General features: G+C 35.9%; 2 protein-coding genes across 2 annotated transcripts; one reads left to right on the top strand and one right to left on the bottom strand.

Moving 5' to 3' along the window:
- The first annotated feature begins 1,787 nt into the window (after positions 1–1,787).
- On the top strand, positions 1,788–11,488 carry LOC110443113. Its single transcript, XM_021487114.1, has 8 exons — positions 1,788–2,004; positions 3,237–3,317; positions 3,658–4,124; positions 4,787–4,972; positions 5,373–5,669; positions 6,053–6,179; positions 6,989–7,119; positions 10,233–11,488. The coding sequence occupies exons 5-8, from the start codon at positions 5,538–5,540 to the stop codon at positions 11,409–11,411; spliced, it is 1,569 nt and encodes a 522-aa protein (XP_021342789.1). The 5' UTR covers positions 1,788–2,004; positions 3,237–3,317; positions 3,658–4,124; positions 4,787–4,972; positions 5,373–5,537; the 3' UTR covers positions 11,412–11,488.
- A 2,120-nt stretch (positions 11,489–13,608) lies between these two features.
- Positions 13,609–16,115, bottom strand: LOC110443115 (probable ATP-dependent DNA helicase RecS). The gene is made up of 3 exons (XM_021487117.1): positions 15,821–16,115; positions 15,016–15,175; positions 13,609–14,569 (listed from the first exon to the last, which is right to left on the bottom strand). Exons 1-3 carry the CDS (start codon positions 16,113–16,115, stop codon positions 13,609–13,611), a joined length of 1,416 nt encoding a protein of 471 aa, XP_021342792.1.
- Positions 16,116–19,588: the final 3,473 nt, after the last annotated feature.

Genomic DNA, 19,588 nt, shown 5'->3' with positions numbered 1-19,588 from the left:
AATCAGAAGAAAAATGGAGGGATCAATTTCAGTTTTGAGGGGTTCATGGTTCCCTTCTGAATTACATTAGACAAAAAAATTCCCACCTTTTCAGAGGTCTGCTCCAACTCTTCATTCCTGAGTGTAGTGGTAATTCTGGTTGTATCGAGTGTGGTTGATCTGCTTGGTGAAGAGGTCTTGATCTAAATGAAATCAAACAACGATTTATAAGTACTCTATGCTAATTAATATTTCCTTAAATATCTTTTTTTCATCTTTTTTTTTTTGCTTGTTTAGAAATTAAACAATACTGCATAAGATTGATGTAAAGATTGTGAGGAAAAAACGATGAAGAGCAAGTTTTAATATTTATTATCAATATGTTTGAATTCAATTACAATTTAAAAAATATATATATATTCCTAAGAGTTTCAACAATATGTCAGTGCGTTTACTGTTTATAGGGCTAACGATTGGGCGAAACGTAATAATATTAAGGTGACGTAGAAAAATCAATGCATGCTAACAAGGCCAATAGATCTATATATATATATTGTGTTATTTCACACGTACCTGTGTGTTAGGACACTCCTGGTGATTGGCATGTATAATCAGCTCCGTGTCAGTTGTGATTTGTTGGCATTCTCCTTTGCTTACAATCAGCACAGCTAGGTGGGGTGCCAAATTTCTGTTGATGAAAATTGATGCCCCCCCCCCCCCCACCTGCTTGCGTGATTGTCAGCCTTGTGCTTGAAGTTTTTATCACTACACACTGTGTTACCATCTCACAGTTGGCGGCACTTGATGACACTTTCTTACATTCCCTATCCGTGTCCAATACTATGTATGCATGAGGATTTCACCATTGCCATACCTACACAAACTGTGATAAGTGCCAAAAACATTCAATGGTTTTAAACATATTTGACCCCTGTAACCATAAAATATATATGTCAAGGTCATTCATTTGAACTTGGTAGTCTTTCATCTCAGCATGTTACTGGCATTATCCTAGGCCTCTTGGTTATTCAGAAGAAGTTGTTTAAAGGTTAAGAACATATTTGACCCTGTGACCTTGAAAAAACATGGTCATTCATTTGAACAAACTTTATAGCCCTCCATCCCAGCATGCTACTAGCCAAATATCATCACCCTAGGCCTCTCGGTTATTCAGAAGATGTTGTTTAAATGTTTAAAACATATTTGACCCCTGCGACCTTGAAAGTGGGTCAATGTCATTTCTTTGAACAAACTTGGTAGCCCTTCATCCCAGCATGTTACTGGACAACTATCATCACCCCAGGCCTCTTGGTTATTCAGAAGAAATTGTTTAAATGTTTTAACATATTTGACCCCTGTGACCTTGAATATAAGTCAAGGTCATTTATTTGAAAAATCCTGGCAGCCCTACATCCAAGCATGTTACTAGTCTAATATTATCACCCTAGGCCTCTTGGTTTTTCAGAAGAAGTTGTTTAATGTTTTTAACATATTTGACCCCTGTGACCTTGGATATAAGTCAAGGTCAGTTATTTAAACAAACTTGGTAGCCCTTCATCCCAGCATAAACCTGGCCAAATATCATCATCCTAGGCCTCTTGGTTATTCAGAAGAAGTTGGTTAAGATTTTAACATATTTGACCCCAGTGACCTTGAAAATTTGATGAAGGTCATTTATTTGAACAAACTTGGTAGCCCTTCATCCAAGCATGCTTCTGGCGAAATATCATCACCCTAGGCCTTATGGTTACTGAGAAGAAGTTGTTTAAAGTAAAATGTTGACGCCGGACGGACTACGGACGCCGCCCCATACCATAAGCTCACTTGGCCCTTCGGGCCAGGTGAGCTAAAAAGGGGTATGAAAAGTCCCGCTGCAAATGTCCAAAAGAAGACGATGACAGAAATGCCGCGTCTGAAAATATTCATCCTTCTGCTGAAAGTGTGAAACCTGTCGTGAAACCTGTCAGACGATCCCTTGGGACATCATTCGAGACGACTCCCCCGGAGTATCATGGCGAGGTTGAGGTAAATAGCCCTACCGTACTGTTATTGTTAATTTTTTACAGAACTTTGGGCTCCTCTGCATTAACACATATATATGTACATGTATGTTGTTTATTAGTAGTGGTAGAGTACTGCAATGTACATATGTATGTAGTTATCTGCACAGCATCTGTGGGTGGGGCTGCAGCTTGCTTTATAAACTATTTGACATCATACATGGTTTTGTACGCAGGAACTTGTTTCAGTCAATATTAAAGTAGATGTTTATGATATATTGTATGAAAATGTAGTGGTTGTCATACAATACAATGTCATAGTCATCTTCATCTTCACTTATTGTCTGTTGGTCAAAACAAGCTTATGTGGTTTGTTGTGTAAATTTTGAGTTTTTACTTTTGAACTTCATTTCCTGTTTCTAAACACTGAAATGAACTATATGTGTACTAAAACTGATACACTCTAATTGAAATGTATAACCTGACATTAACTAATTACTGGATAGTTTTTTTTAGTGGGTAGGGGTGGGAAGGAAATTAAATCTTAACCAAGGTGTTGAATTTCTTTTCTCAAATTTGCATCCCAGTTTTTATTAGTCAAATTGTTTAAGGTGATTTTGAAATGTGCAATACAATGTATATAAATTGATACACACACACACATATATATATATATATATATGTGTGTGTGTTGTGTATATCTTTTTTCATGAAAATGTTTGCAAATTAAATTGTAAATAATATTTCTTTGCAAACTTGACATAAGTACATTTCAAACTCACTGAGGTATATTTTACATAGTGTAGATACATGCAGTCAAACAATCATCAACAATTTGTAGAAAAGATTATTGAACTACTCCTCATTGAATTCAAATGATTGGTTTTCTTATTTGTTGGTTCCTTGTGTTTGAGTAAATACATGCAAATGAACATTTATTGTACATAATTAATCAACTTGATGTCTGAAGCTATGCCATTTCTTGCATTTGCATTTGTATACTCATATTAATTGAACTTGTAGAAATCTTCTGTACAAGTAAAACATAGAAACATAGCATTGGAATTTCTTGCAATCAGATTGAAATTTGTTCTTCAGTATCATAGACATGATTAAAATCATCAGGCATATTATTCAGAAAACAGTAATAATAATGTAAATGAAAAGCATACATTTATACCTGGTACAATGTAAACAGTGTATCAGTGTGTGTATGGAAGATTTCTGTTGTTACATTTTGTTAATTTTTATTTGCAGATTATGAGCATGTTGTTTGAAACAATCTCTTGCAGATTAAGTGAGTTAATTAGAGGCTGATTCCTTCTTCAATCATGAAAGGTATACTATGATAAATATCAAACTTAAATGGTAAAAAATTATATCTAACAGTTTTCTGTAGGTAAACTACATTACACCTTTTTATCATAAAGATTATACATTAGAAGAGAAATGTAATTACTTTGTTATTATATTATTTGATAATGATTTATTTAGTTTATAACTGAATGCAACTTTAATTTGTGGAATTAAAAATAATAAATACATAATAACTGAATGTAAAGTCAATTTGTAGAGAAAATGTTAAATGAATATGGGTATAATTTATTTGATTACCAAGTATAACTTTAACTTTTTAAGTAAAAAGTGAAGTTAACAAGTGTATAATTTTTATTTTCAGATAACTATATCTTATCCAAGTGGGAAAAAACTGAATTAGTTGTTCATGAAAATTACAAGAAAATATGCAAGGCTATTTTCAAGTCTGAAAATGTTGAAAAGTCTACATTAGATATACTTGTGAAGTCACACCCAGGGGATGTTGTTAATGCAGCAACAAAGGTGATCTCAATGGAGTCGAAAGACTTGTGCAAGCGCTACTCTGGATCTGTTCTTCAAAAAAAAGACAACAGAGATCTGATGACATTTACATGGAATGATTTTCACAAGGAACTGGAAATCCGTGCTCCCAACATTTTGAAAGTGGTGTCATCGATTGTAAGTGACATTCCTGTTCCTCCAAAGGAAAAGAAATTTATGCATATTTTGCACACAGTAGCATCTGGACTGCATGGGAGAAACAATGAAATGTCAGGTCTTCATTATGGCATTGCTATGATATTACTTCATGGAGGATGCACACTGAGGGTATTGATTAACATGTATATATATATATTTCTGTATTAATTATTGAACAATACATATATTTAGTGGCGGCGATGTGGCAAGGGGGGATGGAATAATAAAATTATTAACCTCCCACCCCCCACCCCAGGGGGTGTGTGGGGTGGGGGTGGGGGGCCAAATGAAGTTACATGACTTCTTTCTATTAAGTATTCTGCAGGCAGATAGTAAAAAGTTTTCAATTCTGAAAACATTTTATGGCAGTATCATAACTTTTTGCAGTAATTTGATTAAATGTAAATTTGTTTTTGAATTCCATTTTAAATCATTTATAGATATTAACTATTAATGGACATCAGATTGTAATCTGCAAAATGGATAAGGTAAAATTCATTATGAAATTCAGCTTTAAAATGTATCATAAAGTGTTATTTTACCTTTGTAGGCAATCATGATGGTAACAAGCTTCTATCCCATACTGGATATTGTAAAATTTTGTCTTTGTATGAATTATAACATCATACATGGTAGTCTTAATTTCAAAGCATATCTATAAATGATTACAAGATGGGTGTTAAATTAGGTTCATTATTAAATAATGTATTATCAATGAAAACATAGCCTTACATGCACTCACACATATCTATACGTGTCTATAGACATGATATTTTTATTTGAAATTCCAGGACATTGAGAGACTGCAAGATGGGGCTTTGTGTTTATTCAAGTACAGTCCATAACAAACTTGCCTCATGGAAGGAGAACTTGGACGAAGAAGTAATGAAGCTAAATAATGACTGGGAACAAGGGAGCGAGACGAAATACCAGCTAGTGGGTGACAACTGGGACAATAATATTTTGCCATCTTACAGGTAAAAACGCATCATATACATGTATACTACTGGATTGACAATGATCAGTCCCATGTACGTGTACATGTATACTTTGTTGTCTCCAACAGGTCCCAATATCTTAAACAACTTGAGTTTGTCTCAAGCTCAAATATAAATCTCAAATTGACTCAAGTAGACTAATTTAGGATTTAAAACTTCAGGTAAATTTAAAGTATTTAAATATTGTGGCCAGAAAAATGAATTGATCCATGCATTTTATTTGAAATTCAAAATATGAGTGACCCATTCATTCTTATAACTGGAAAATGTTTTATTGTTTATGTCTCTCATAAGGTTACAGAGTCAGTGAATTTGTATGTAAAGTAACTGTTTTGCATTTCATTTTAGAGCTATTTATAAAGTTGTATTTATTTTACAGGACTTCACAGCAGAAGACGACATCACTACATCTATTCAACGTCATAGTTGTTGTTGATAGAATTCCAGCAATATCTGCGAATTTGGATGATGAAAATGGTGGATCAATGAATGATGACTTAGATGTTGTGAACTTCATTCCATCAGTTCTCGACAAGACAAGTTGATGGATGAACTAGTTTTCCTTGTAGCAACAGCTGTAATAGAAAACATCCCACAGCTGAAAAAAATATTCAAGTTTTATCCCAAACACTTTGACCACAAGAATAGTCACCATGCAGGAACCAAGACAAAACAGGTAAGATAGTTGTTTAGAAAAAGAAAAAAAAACATGTACATGTACCGTATTTTCAGGTTGAATAAAACAGTCTGTTAAATGGATTTTTCACTCAAGTAATTGAATATTTGTACTTTGCTTGACTCTATAAAATAGCATGATTTTAATCAGATTGAACCAAAGTCAGTGATCTGATAATTTCATATAAGATCAAGTTGCATCAGTATACGTTTTAAATGATGAAAGTATGGATCTGTTGATATTTCATGCTTTGTTACCTATGGAGCCATTTAACAGATGATTTTAATCAGATTGTGTTGATGATTGGGTTTTTTCTCCAATAAATTATATAGAAGTGGCAACTAGCAAATGAATCATAATCATAGTAATGTTTTCCTTTGTAGTTCCCACTAGGCTTGTTTGATTGTAATGAGACGAAGACAACAGAACTAATAAAACTACTAAAGGAACTTCAAGCCAAGTATGTTCCCTGCAATGATGAACAGATTGTTGAACCAGTTTTCTTTGGAGGTATTTTCTAGTGACTAATCTTTCTTTATCTTTTCTTTTTACAACTTATTATGCTCCCTGCGAAATGTTCTGCTCTGTTTTGGTAAAGTGAAACAAAGTCAAGATTCAGGTTTAGATTACTTTTATTTCCTGTGTTTCTGGACACATTGTAGAGTAGGTGATATCGTATGATTGGTAAAGTGAAACAAAGTCAAGATTCAGGTTTAGATTACTTTTATTTCCTGTGTTTCGTGACACATTGGACACATTGTAGAGTAGATGATATCGTATGATACAATGATATACACAGTACAGCAAATGTCTATTAAATACACCATATATATAAATGTACAGTACTACAATGACAACCCTAGGGCTACAGCAAATGACACAATTGAGTATAACATAATGCAACATACAATCACTACAGTACAGCAACAAAAGACTACATGTATAATACACTACAATATGTTATAGGTTATAATACAGTTTAGCAATGCAAGGTATAATACAATGACAAATATCCTAGAAGTACTGTATAACACATTGAACTATACTAGAAGCACACCATAGCAAAATGACTTATAGTATAATTATAGCACAGTGAATTACAATGAAATAATTGGCAGTATTTACTTTGATAAAACAAACACTGACATACATTGGTAATAAATGGTAGTACATGTTCAGTTCTTTTTATTTCATGCCTGTATAAATTCTTTTGCCTATTTCATATATGATGTCCATGTAATAAAACACATTTCTGATGATAATTATTTCTGATTCAAATTTGTTCACATACATGAACAGAAAAGTTTCTTTTTTTAAAGGGGATCGCTTAACAGATGAAAGGTTTCAGGCTGCTCAACTGGCAATGCTTAATGGAGGGACGTCTGCTGAAAGACTGGAAGGCTTTATTTCGAAAATAGAGGATTTTCACAGGCTTATGAATTTTTTGGAGGTAATAATTATATAAGTTATGACTGAATTTATAGCAGGATATATCCCAAATTTTGTATACAATTCTGTATGAGGTTAACATTTCGGTCATAAAAACATATTCATATCATATGAATCAATATCAAAGTCATCATTAAATATGCTTGGTTAAAACAACTTTTGTATTAACCTTTATACGGTGTCTTGATTTGATATACAGAATCAATCAAATTGCTCACAAGATCAGTAATGGTAAGATACAGGCTCTGTCACCATGATGGACCAGTACATACACTGTGCAGTAAAAAATAAGGTATATAAAAATTAGAAAGTACTGAAGTTGGTATTAATACAGGTATGTTTTGTTTACCTTTGTGTAATGTTACATTTTAGTATATACACATGTACCCTAATTGATTTGTATTACAGCAGATCATTGAAGTACCCATTATTTTTAGCTCACCTGTCACGAAGTGCCAAGTGAGCTTATGCCTTGGTGCGGCGGCCGTCGTCCGTCCGTCCGTCTGTCCGGCCGTCGTCCGGCGTCAATATTTTACTTTAAACGACTTCTTCTTAATAACAGAAAGGCCTAGGGTGATGATATTTGGCCAGAAGCAAACTGGGATGAAGGGCTACCAATTTTGTTCAAATAAATGACCTTCATCTATTTTCAAGGTCACAGGGATCAAATATGTTAAAAACTTTAAACAACTTCTTCTCAATAACCAAACTGCCCAGGGGGATGATATTTTGCTACTAGCATGCTAGGGTAAAGAGCTACCAAGTTTGTTCAAATGAATGAATTTCAATTATATTCAAGGTCACAGAGGTCAATTGTCTTAAAAAACCTTTAAATAACTTCTTCTGAATAACCAAAATGCCCAGGGTGATGATATTTGGCCAGTAACATGCTGAGATGAAGGGCTACAAAGTTTGTTCAAATGAATGACCTTCTCCCATATTCAAGGTCACAGGGGTCAAATGTTAAAAATTTTAAACAACTTCTTCCGAATAACCAAACTGCCCAGGGAGATGATATTTGGTCAGTAGCTAGCTGAGATGAAGGGCTACAAAGTTTGTTTAAATGAATGACCTTCACCCATCTTTAAGGTCACAGGGGTCAAATATGTTAAAAACTTTAAACAACTTCTTTCGAATAACCAAAATGCCCAGGGTGATGATTTGTTTGTTTGTTTGTTTGATTTTGTTTAACGTCCTATTTACAGCTAAGGTCATTTAAGGACTGCCTCCCCTGTGTGCAAGATGCATGCATGTAGTGTCTGTGTGTGTATTTTGGGAGGCTGCGAGATGTTCGTGTTTGTCTTCTTGTAATAGCGCGGAACTGATGCCGACTTTATAGTGCTACCTCACTGAAACATACTGCCGAAGACACCCAGCAGGACGCCCCTCCCGGTCACATTATACTGACAACGGGCGAACCAGTCGTCCCACTCCTAATTTGCTGAGCGTTAAGCAGGAGTAGAAACTGCCATTTTTAAAGCCTTTGGTATGTCTCGGCCAGGGGACAGAACCCAAAGCCTTCCTCGCAGGGGCGAACGCTCAACAAATGGCAAAAAGTGAGGCATTGTCAAGGGAGACATTAGGAAAAAGAAAGTTATTTAGAAAGGAGAGAAGCGATAAGGTCCCAAATTTAGTCGCCTCTTACGATCATGCAATTGGGGGCAGCAGGTACAATTCTTACGCCCTACCTGCAGGGCATCCCAGGGTGATGATATTTGGTCAGTAGCTAGCTGAGATGGAGGGCTACAAAGTTTGTTCAAATAAATGACCTTCATCTATTTTCAAGGTCACAGGGGTCAAATGTTAAAAATTTTAAACAACGTCTTCCGAATAACCAAACTGCTCAGGGAGATGATATTTGGTCAGTAGCTAGATGAGATGAAGGGCTACAAAGTTTGTTTAAATGAATGACCTTCACCCATGTTCAAGGTCACAGGGGTCAAAGATGTTAAAAAATTTAAACAACTTCTTCCGAATAACCAAAATGCCCAGGGTAATGATATTTGGCCAGTAGCATGCTGAGATAAAGGGCTACAAAGTTTGTTCAAATGAATGACCTTCACCCATGTTCAAGGTCACAGGGGTCAAATGTTAAAAATTTTAAACAGCTTCTTCCGAATAACCAAACTGCCCAGGGAGATGATATTTGGTCAGTAGCTAGCTGAGATGGAGGGCTACAAAGTTTGTTCAAATGAATGACCTTCAGCCATATTCAAGGTCACAGGGGTCAATTGTCTTAAAAAACCTTTAAATAGCTTCTTCTGAATAACCAAAATGCCCTGGGTGATGAAATTTAGTCAGTAGCATACTAGGATCAAGGGCTACCAAGTTTGTTAAAATGTTTGACCTTGAATCATATTCAAGGTCACAAGGAGCAAATATGTTTACAATATTTCAACAACTTGTTCTGAATAACCAAAAGGCTCAGGATGTTGATATTTAGTCAGTAGCATACTAGGATCAAGGGCTACCAAGTTTGTTAAAATGTTTGACCTTGAATCATATTCAAGGTCACAAGGAGCAAATATGTTTACAATATTTCAACAACTTGTTCTGAATAACCAAAAGGCTCAGGATGTTGATATTTAGTCAGTAGCATACTAGGATCAAGGGCTTCCAAGTTTGTTAAAATGTTTGACCTTGAATCATATTCAAGGTCACAAGGAGCAAATATGTTTACAATATTTCAACAACTTGTTCTGAATAACCAAAAGGCTCAGGATGTTGATATTTAGTCCGTAGCATATGCTGGGATCAAGGACTACTTTGTTAAAGGGAATGACTTTGACTTATATTCAAGGTCACAGGGGTCAAATTTGTTTAAAATCTTTAAACATCCTCTTATGAATAACCATGGGTCCCAGGATGTTTATTCTTTGCAAGTTGCATCCTGAGATGAAAGGCTATACAATGTGTTCACCATAATGACTTGGTTCGACTTTAAATCACAGGGGTGAAATGTTTTAAAAAAAATTAACAGGGCCTTTTATACGAATTTTAATCATAAATATTGATATTTTGCCTGTAGCTTTATTTTAGATCACTTTTAAGGTTACAAGTGACAGTTTTATACCAGGTGAGCGATGCAGGCCCATTGGGCCTCTTGTTTTACAGGCCATCTGCAAACTGACCTATAGCACTGAATCAGGAAGGGATCGGGTATCGGCCTATTACTTCCGAAATGTGCTAAATGCCAGAAATGTCAAAGGAGATGTCCGGAATCATTACAGAGCCTATAAACTACTGTACTACACAATTTTAGATGCTATGTGTTGTCTGTCATTTCTCAATGAATTTGGACTGAGTGATTTTGAAGAAGTAATCCAGTTCCCCGAAAACTTTGCACTTTATTCTGAAAACGAAAAGATTTCCTGGATGAATGAAATTTGTAGATCACTATTAAGGAAGCATTTCTTTGATTCAGACACCGACATTTTCAGACAACTCAGAGAGATATTAGCAGACCCAAGTCATCCTGAAAACTATTGGACATCACATTTGGAGGACGGTCGCGTGAAATGTCACTTTTGTGACAAGACATATGCATATGTCGGATCACTCAAAGTTCACGAAGAGAAAATTCACAATGCAGAAATTCCACAGACCAAAGCAAAAAGCAAATCACAAACAGATGAGGATCAATTCCGAAACTACTGTCTACTGCTCGTCAAGCTTGCATTGCTACACAAAAATCTTGATACTGCTGTTGATATGGCAGATGGAGAACGTTCAGTACGGTCAGCAAAATACGAATTACCTATCTATAACATAACAAACAAAACAAAGTATGCTATTGGATCGATTCATCTAATTTCACTTACTGAAAGCACTTGCATTTTGAACAAAGACCAAAAAGACAGACTAACAGCAAACAGATTCATTAACTTGCAAGGAGGGAAGAACAACAACATGGCACTGGACGAGTATGTGGAGTTGTTAAACAGAGAAAGCAAAGACATGTTGTCAGGTTTTCAGACGAAAGAAAGTATTCTGGCACATTCCAAAGAGTTCCCTCACATCATCAATTATGTTCAGCATTATGATGATTTCTGTGCTGTGTCAAAACGTAAAGGGTTTCATCACCTTCCCTCTTACAGTGAAGATGTCAGGAAAGTTGCTGTGGAATTAGCAGACACTGGTGCATTTTCTTGTGAACGTGGAAGACAGCTTCGGTGTAAAGCACTTTCAGCAGATGAAAGATTTTATGACAGTAGCTTTCGAGGTCTTGGAACACTCATTCATAGACACAAGCCAATAGTTGCCTACCACAGACTGCGTAACAAACGAATATGAGCAGTACCATTTCACACATGCAGTTCCAGTACTGAAGATCAAATAAGCTATTGCATTGGACCCCCCTGAATGTACAGTAATTCAAAGATGTTACCACAATCATTGCAGTGTATATTTTGACATAATTGTTAGACTCCTCTGAATGTGCAGCAATTCAAAGATGTTACAACATTCGTGCCGAGTTGACATAATTCATATTTCAGACTTTTGTCCAAGAGAGACTAAATGCATGATGTAATTAGTTCTTCAGGCAATCCCACATGCACTCTTATAGGAGACTCTATCGTGTTTAAGGATGTTGTATTTTTGGCATTTGTTCTGTCAAAAATAAAAGACTAAATTAAAGTACAACTAGCTTCCATTATATTGATAGATCATGCATGCTACAGATTATCTCGAGGATATTTAAGTGATCAATCACATTATCTTAATAAGATCAAAACAATTCATTTAGATGAAGGATACTGATGTGTGAGAATAGTTCATTATTTGTAGTTGGCGTGGGTATTATCATGATTCATATATATATATATGACTGAAGTAATATCATCCTCAGCTTTTTGAAACACTAGTTAATATTGTTTATTCAATATAACATTATATACAAGTAATTTAACTGAATCACATAATGTTCCATTCACGTGTACCAGTTGTCAGACAATAAAACCACTAAGTTATAATTAGTCCAGTATAAGTAGACACCTATAAATCAACTAACATGTCAGATTTCTTCAGACAGTATTTTGAACTTTTATTTCATGTCCTCTTTTTTAGAATCCTAGCCTGTAAACTAAAACTTGTTTGATAAAATTAAACTTTATGGTCAAACAAGTTGATCAAGTCAAGAAAAACAAATAGGTATGTAGTTTAAACAAAACCCTGTTACACATTTGATACCAGATGCTGAAAGAGGAGATACCTCATCTGATCGAAGTGGAAAATCACCATGAAAAGTGTTACTTTTCCAAGTGCCTTTAACTATACACCTTTCACATGCATAATACGCAGTGTGTCCTTTGACGTATTTTAGAAATGCTCTGGCAGGGGCATCACAAACAAAGGTTTTTATGTCAACAAAGAATATTTTATCCTCAAACACCAATTCGTTTTGTTTAAGTTCCCTATATTCATCCAAAAATCTCGCAAGAAATCATCAAGTGAATTTGGCTTGCTCTCTCCTAAGGACAGGGCTACCAAAAATGGACTGCAATTACTAAAACTACATATGATTGGCCAGAATAGTGTTCCAGAAGATTTAAACAAAGGGATTCCATCCATGTTAACAAGCAAATTGTTGAAATTTGAGGTAGTATCTTGCGTATTCCAATATATGTGTATTTTCCACCACATTTCTTCTCCACCTGAACCATCCTTGGTGTTTGCAAAAGTGTTCTCGCATCTTTTCGAAGCAGGTTTCAGGCTGCTCAACTGGCAATGCTTAATGGAGGGACGTCTGCTGAAAGACTGGAAGGCTTTATTTCGAAAATAGAGGATTTTCACAGGCTTATGAATTTTTTGGAGGTAATAGTTATATAAGTTATGACTGAATTTATAGCAGGATATATCCCAAATTTTGTATACAATTCCAGTACTGAAGATCAAATAAGCTATTGCATTGGACCCCCCTGAATGTACAGTAATTCAAAGATGTTACCACATTCATTGCAGTGTATATTTTGACATAATTGTTAGACTCCTCTGAATGTACAGCAATTCAAAGATGTTACAACATTCGTGCCGTGTTGACATAATTCATATTTCAGACTTTTGTCCAAGAGAGACTAAATGCATGATGTAATTAGTTCTTCAGTCAGATAATGTAATTAGTTCTTCAGTCAGATTTCTTCAGACAGTATTTTGAACTTTTATTTCATGTCCTCTTTTTTAGAATCCTAGCCTGTAAACTAAAACTTGTTTGATAAAATTAAACTTTATGGTCAAACAAGTTGATCAAGTCAAGAAAAACAAATAGGGTTAAAATTGAAGAATTTTACAAATAATCTATCAGGTTTGTTAATAAGATGTGTTGCTGCAAATGCAAGATGAATGAAGAATGTCTACTCATATGATTACCCTGTTGTTTTTTAGTTTGACACATGTATGTGTATCAGAGTTCATAACACCAAAATAAAACACACACACATGTACATATATATATATATATACATACAAGTACATACATAATTTCATGCAATAGTCACTCCACATTTAAATCCAGATCAGGGACTAAAGACAGATCTAAATCATCTTCGTAGTCAAATGGATCATATGTATATGATGATTCTGTGTCTTCATCTGAAGACTTGTCATCAGCATCATCAGCACTGATGAAATAAATAAGTTTCTCAATGAAGGAAGATGTGCATGCACTACATGAACAACTAACTGCACACAAATCACAACAAGAATGAAGTCCCTTTTGCTTTCTGATTTCTGTTAGCTCCAACTCTGTCAGAAAAGGTGTCAGCATTGCAACTCGACGGCACTCTTCGGTTTTGAACATGTCCTTCACCTCGGTGTTGACATCTCGCAAGTGGTAAGAATTGACCAACAAAAGGGCCACAGAATCCTTACCATCACGTCCAACACGGCCTTTCTCCTGTATGAGATCTACTAAGCTCTTTGGTGCACCGTATACAATCACATTGTAAACATTTACAAAATCAACACCCATACCAAGAGCACTTGTTGCCACTAAAAGTTTCAAACTACTGCCAGGATTTTTTAAAGACTCCAGAACTTTTTGCTTTTTGTCGTCGGGCGTTTCAGAATGAAACATTTCCACTGAGCTGACAGCTTCAGGTTTTTCAGTGACAATATAGCTATAAATGTTAGCTGTTGCTTTAATAGTAGAACAATAAACGATTGTTCTGGGAAAGGTTTCCTCACAAAGGGCATCTATCATCCAAACCATAGACATCTCTACTGTATTTGGTATTTTTCTTACTACCAACTTAATGTTCGGCTTGTTTGGAGAAATTCTAATTTCAACCAAGTCATCATCCATCTGTAGCACTTTGGACACTCGCCTAGAAATTTTCTTGGTGCAAGTAGCACTCGGAGCCAACATTGATGCATCCGGAAACAAAGATCTAACTTCACCAATGTACGAAAACCATTTCCGAAATGCCTTTTTGTCTTCTTCCTTGTTTTCACCCCTGTAACAATACATTTAACTTGACTGAATTTGTTAAAATGAATATTTATAGATCTAGAGGGACTGGGCCGGTTGACTAACGGTAGCAATGTTGCTTTAAATTTACTGATAAAAGCTTCTGTTAAGAACTTGGAACACAGGGATCAAGTCTGGCTCTTTTGTATTTAATTTAATTGTGCATGTTAGCACACTACATGTGATGTATCACATATACGTATATAATTGTGAAATGGTCACACATTTAAAGCTTTTATTAAATAGTAACATATTTCCTATCACTTGAACTACGACCATACATAAACTGTCCACTCATATCCATCCATGTATTTAAAAATTACAAGAATTTTGAAAAAGATATTTATATATATGAGATGATTATAATAGTGCATTGTACATAGTTAATATAGCCATTAAACACATCTTATTGAAATTGGAACTTCAACTTACCAGGTTGAAATAGTGTGGAATTCATCAACTACAATTGTTGACACAGAAAATTCCTTCAATTTGTAACTCCAGTTCTTGTCCCCAACAAGGGCTTCTGGCGAGGCATACAGGTAGTCAAATTGTCCTTTTTCTATGTTAAGATCTCCCTCTGCACTTCTGCCTGTTGTATATAAATGAAGTAGAATACATTATTATATCATATGTAAATAATTTTGTATAGTAAAAAAGTCACAACAAAAACATTAATCAAAACTGCTATTTTTCATCAGAAAATAAGGTTTAAATGAACTAATGTTTTTGTTATTATATCACTTCATTCCTCGGATGATATTGGTAGTCTGTTGTAGAGTAATATCTTTATACTGCATTCCATGTGAAATTGAATGGAATGTAGGCCTAGTACTTAATACATTGAATCGCTTGAACAACACCGCGAATACCATCATTAACACATCTTGGGAGTTTATGAAATCAGTGAAAATATGGATGTTGGATGTAAATTTAAGCAAAGATTTACATTTAATAAATGTTCAATTTAATGATAGCTACGAACATGTAGGGGGTGGGGGGCGGTGGTCACTGCATATTGCAGAGAAATGTACAACGAATTTTAACTTGCGTTTGGTAATCTCATCAAAACGTTCATCAAAAAATTCTCAAATACCATTTGGTCATCTGTTTATGACTGATATACATGTACAACCGCTTGTACACGGACGATACATGTTTACGTCGGCCGTTTACGTTTAAGATTTGAAACGATCTATGTCTTTGATAGGATAATTGTAAATTTAGTCTAACAAACATTTATATTCTGCCTTGATTCCCGGAATATTCTTCAACCGCTCACACTGATCACGCATCAACGCTACCAAGGGTGAACAAACGATGATTTTGCTGTCTCGGTCTCCCATCTCGCGTTTCAAGGAGACAAGCATCTGGAAAGGCAACGACTTCCCATATCCAGTAGGCAACACCGCCATACAGTCTTTCTTCTCTAATAATGCTTCGAGTATCTTTTTCTGTTCGGGTTTCAGACGATCAATCTCAAATAACTTCAGAACTTTCGCAATCGCTTCACTTTCATTAATGTCCGCCATATTTGTTACAACTTCGACCGCCCTTTTGAAAGAAGGTCTCTGATTGGTCAAAATTTAATGAGTATTTATAAATATAAAGGTCACCTGAACGTGACCCTGACCGCGGCACATTCAGATATTCAGGCGGAGCCATGTAACCGATGATTTTAATCAGATTGGGCCGAGACATACCAAAGACTTTAAAAATGGTAGTTTCTACTCCTGCTTAACCCTCAGCAAATTAGGAGTGGGACGACTGGTTCGCCCGTTGTCAGTATAATGTGACCGGGTGGGGCGTCCTGCTGTGTTTTCGGCAGTATGTTTCAGTGAGGTAGCACTATAAATTCGGCACCAATTCTGCGCTATCACAAGGAGACAAACACGAACATATCGCAGCCTCCCAAAATACACACACATGCATTTTGCACACAGAGGAGGCCGTCCTTAAATGACCATAGCTGTTAATAGGACGTTAAACAAAATCAAATAAACAAACAAACAAATGTATTTAAAACTTCAAGCAACTTAACCTCAATAACCAAAATGCCAAGGGTACTGATATTGGGCCTGTAGCATGAAGAATGTGGGATGAAGAATTGCCAAGTCTGTACAAATGAATGACATTGACCCACTTTCAAGGTCACATAGGTCAAATGTCCTACAATCTTCAAACGACTGCTCAATAACCAAAAGGCTCAGGGTACTGATATTGTACCAAGTTTGTTCAAATGAATGACCTTGACTTAAGAATATTGGGACTCCTCTTGATGATCCTCTACCTCGATGGAATATGCACAAAGCAGATTGGGCCCAATTCCATCACATGTGCATTGAAAAACTAACCATAGACAAATTTACTAACCTCGACGACCCTATCAAAACTTTTACTGAAACACTCACTTCTATTGCCCAAAAGACAATTCCAAAATCCGTTCCAAAACCTACGAAGTTCCTTTTATCTGAAGAATCTTTTAAAACACGCAGTAATCGGGCAGCTGCTCTAAGACGCTACTTCAATTGCCCAACTGCTTCAAACTACAGTGAATTTAAAATTTGGCGGGCAAAGGCTCGGCGATCAATTAAAATTGACAAAAGAAACAGCTGGAGAGAATATGTATCCAAGATATCATCAAACACGTCCTCAAAAAAAGTATGGGATATGATTCGGAAAATAAGTGGGAAAAAGAAAAAGGCAACATCCTCCCACCTCATTAATAAAAACAAAATTTTCTCGTCTATAACTGAAATTGCTGATGCATTTGCAAAAAACATAGCTAAAAACTCATCCCCTTTAAACCACTCCCAAAAATTCCAGTCTTTGAAAAAAAAGAGAGAAAAGAAACGGCTCAATTTCAAATCATCAAACAAAGAAAGTTATAATGAACAATTTACCCTACCAGAACTTGTTGATTCGCTTAGAAAATCACAGGACACTGCTTCAGGTCCTGATGATATTCCATATCAATTTCTAAAGCACTTACCGGACTCTTCACTAACATGCCTTCTTTACATATTCAACCAAGTTTACGCTTCCGGAAAGATTCCCGATTCGTGGAAGAACTCCACAATTATACCTATCCCAAAACCGGGAAAGGATGCTACTGACCCAAACAACTATCGTCCTATCTCTCTGACTAGTTGTGTATGTAAAACTTTAGAACGAATGATAAACACTAGACTGGTTTGGTTTCTTGAGGCCAACGATATAATATCCCCTCTTCAAAGTGGCTTTAGAAATAGAAGAGGGACAAATGACCATCTCATCAGATTAGAGACGTTCATTCGAGAGGCTTTCGCCAAGAAAGAACACCTTGTCGCTGTGTTCTTCGATCTTGAGAAGGCCTATGATACTACATGGCAGTATGGCATCATGAAAGATCTTCACGACCTTGGCGTACGTGGAAACCTTCCCAATTTTATATCTAATTACCTATCAGATAGACACTTCAAAGTCCGTGTTGGTTCAACTTTTTCTGAAACGTCTAAACAGGAAATGGGAGTCCCACAGGGTGGAATCCTATCAGTCACACTGTTTGGACTTAAAATAAATGATATAGTCAAATGTCTTGGTCAATCAACAGAAGGGTCGTTATTTGTGGATGACTTCTTGATCTGTTACAGATCTAAGAACATGCACACGATAGAACGACAACTTCAACAGAGTTTAAACAAACTACAAAATTGGGCAGACGAAAACGGCTTCAAATTCTCTAAATCCAAAACTGTGTGCATGCATTTCTGTCAAAAACGAAAAGCACACAATGACCCAAATCTAACACTCGATGGCACTAGAATTCCTGTTGTTGAACAGACTAAATTTCTCGGCCTCATTTTTGATTCGAAACTCTCTTTCATACCACATATAAAGTATCTGAAGGATAAGTGTTCCAAGGCGTTAAACATTATACGAGTCCTTTCTCATACTGATTGGGGAGCGGATCGGGAAATGCTTTTGCGCCTATACAGATCACTTATTCGAACAAAACTGGATTATGGTTCTATGGTATACGGGTTTGCGCGCAGTTCGTAGCTTCAGATGCTAGACCCAATCCATAACCAAGGGCTACGTCTAGCCCTTGGAGCTTTTCGAACAATACCTGTAAAAAGCCTGTACGTGGAAGCAAATGAACCATCCCATTATGACAGAAGAAAAAAACTTTCATTACAATTTGCAGCTCAATTAAAATCAAACCCTAAAAATCCTGCTTTCAACCAAGTATTCAACCCCAAATACCAAAACATATTTACGCAAAACCAAAAACTTCTGCCAACATTTGGTATCCAAATTTTGAATTTCCTGCAAGAACCCAGCATAAAATTGACGGACATAGCTGAATTTAACATATCTGATGTTCCTCCAAGGACCATTCGAACCCCGGATTTTAACTTTACATTACATGAGCGAGGGAAATCAAGTGTTATGCCCGAAGAACACAAATCCTCCTTTCGGGAATGCATTTCGAATTACCCTTCTCATACACAACTTTACACCGATGGCTCCAAAGAAGGTGAGAAAGTGGCAGCAGCCTGCTGTACTGTAAAGACTGTCTTTTAACCCACCTTACCCATTTTGACATTATATCCTTTACGAAAAAGTAGACACGGAATACGCATGGAAAATTCGCCAGGAAAAAAATCCATGCGGATTAATAAAATCCATGTCCATGTGACAATAGGATTCCGTGTCTGTAAAAATCCAGGTGGATTCGAAAATCCAGGCGGATTTTAAATTCCTGCTGGAAAAGTGACACGTAATATTTAAATGAGTCCGGGCGGATATCCCAAATATAGAAAATCAGCCTGGGGATAAAATTGGTCTACCAGAAAATCCATGTTCAGTCAGATTTTACTAAACCGACTGCTTAAAATCAAAACCCGCACGGATATAAACCCACACGGATTTATAAATCCAGGTGGACAAATAGTAACTTAAAACAGATTGCCACATATTAAGAATAATTTTAAAACAATCATGAGTTAACAGTGTTGTCAAT

The sequence above is a fragment of the Mizuhopecten yessoensis genome, unplaced genomic scaffold, assembly GCF_002113885.1.
Source record: "Mizuhopecten yessoensis strain PY_sf001 unplaced genomic scaffold, ASM211388v2 scaffold716327, whole genome shotgun sequence".
In the NCBI taxonomy this organism is placed as follows: Eukaryota; Metazoa; Mollusca; class Bivalvia; order Pectinida; family Pectinidae; genus Mizuhopecten; species Mizuhopecten yessoensis.
The sequence above is the reverse complement of the archived record's forward strand: the minus strand, read 5'-3'. Positions and strand labels throughout refer to the sequence as shown.

Bases quoted from the DNA above. Each gene is read 5' to 3' on its own strand.
- LOC110443115 (XM_021487117.1), bottom strand. From the start codon at position 16,115: ATGGCGGACATTAATGAAAGTGAAGCGATTGCGAAAGTTCTGAAGTTA. The intron at 15,176-15,820 runs GTTTGTTAGACT...TATATACAACAG, and splicing joins AATCAAGGCAGAATATAAAT to GCAGAAGTGCAGAGGGAGAT. The intron at 14,570-15,015 runs GTAAGTTGAAGT...GTATTGTTACAG, and splicing joins TTCCACACTATTTCAACCTG to GGGTGAAAACAAGGAAGAAG.
- LOC110443113 (XM_021487114.1), top strand. From the start codon at position 5,538: ATGGATGAACTAGTTTTCCTTGTAGCAACAGCTGTAATAGAAAACATC. The intron at 5,670-6,052 runs GTAAGATAGTTG...TTTCCTTTGTAG, and splicing joins CAGGAACCAAGACAAAACAG to TTCCCACTAGGCTTGTTTGA. The intron at 7,120-10,232 runs GTAATAATTATA...CTTGTTTTACAG, and splicing joins GGCTTATGAATTTTTTGGAG to GCCATCTGCAAACTGACCTA.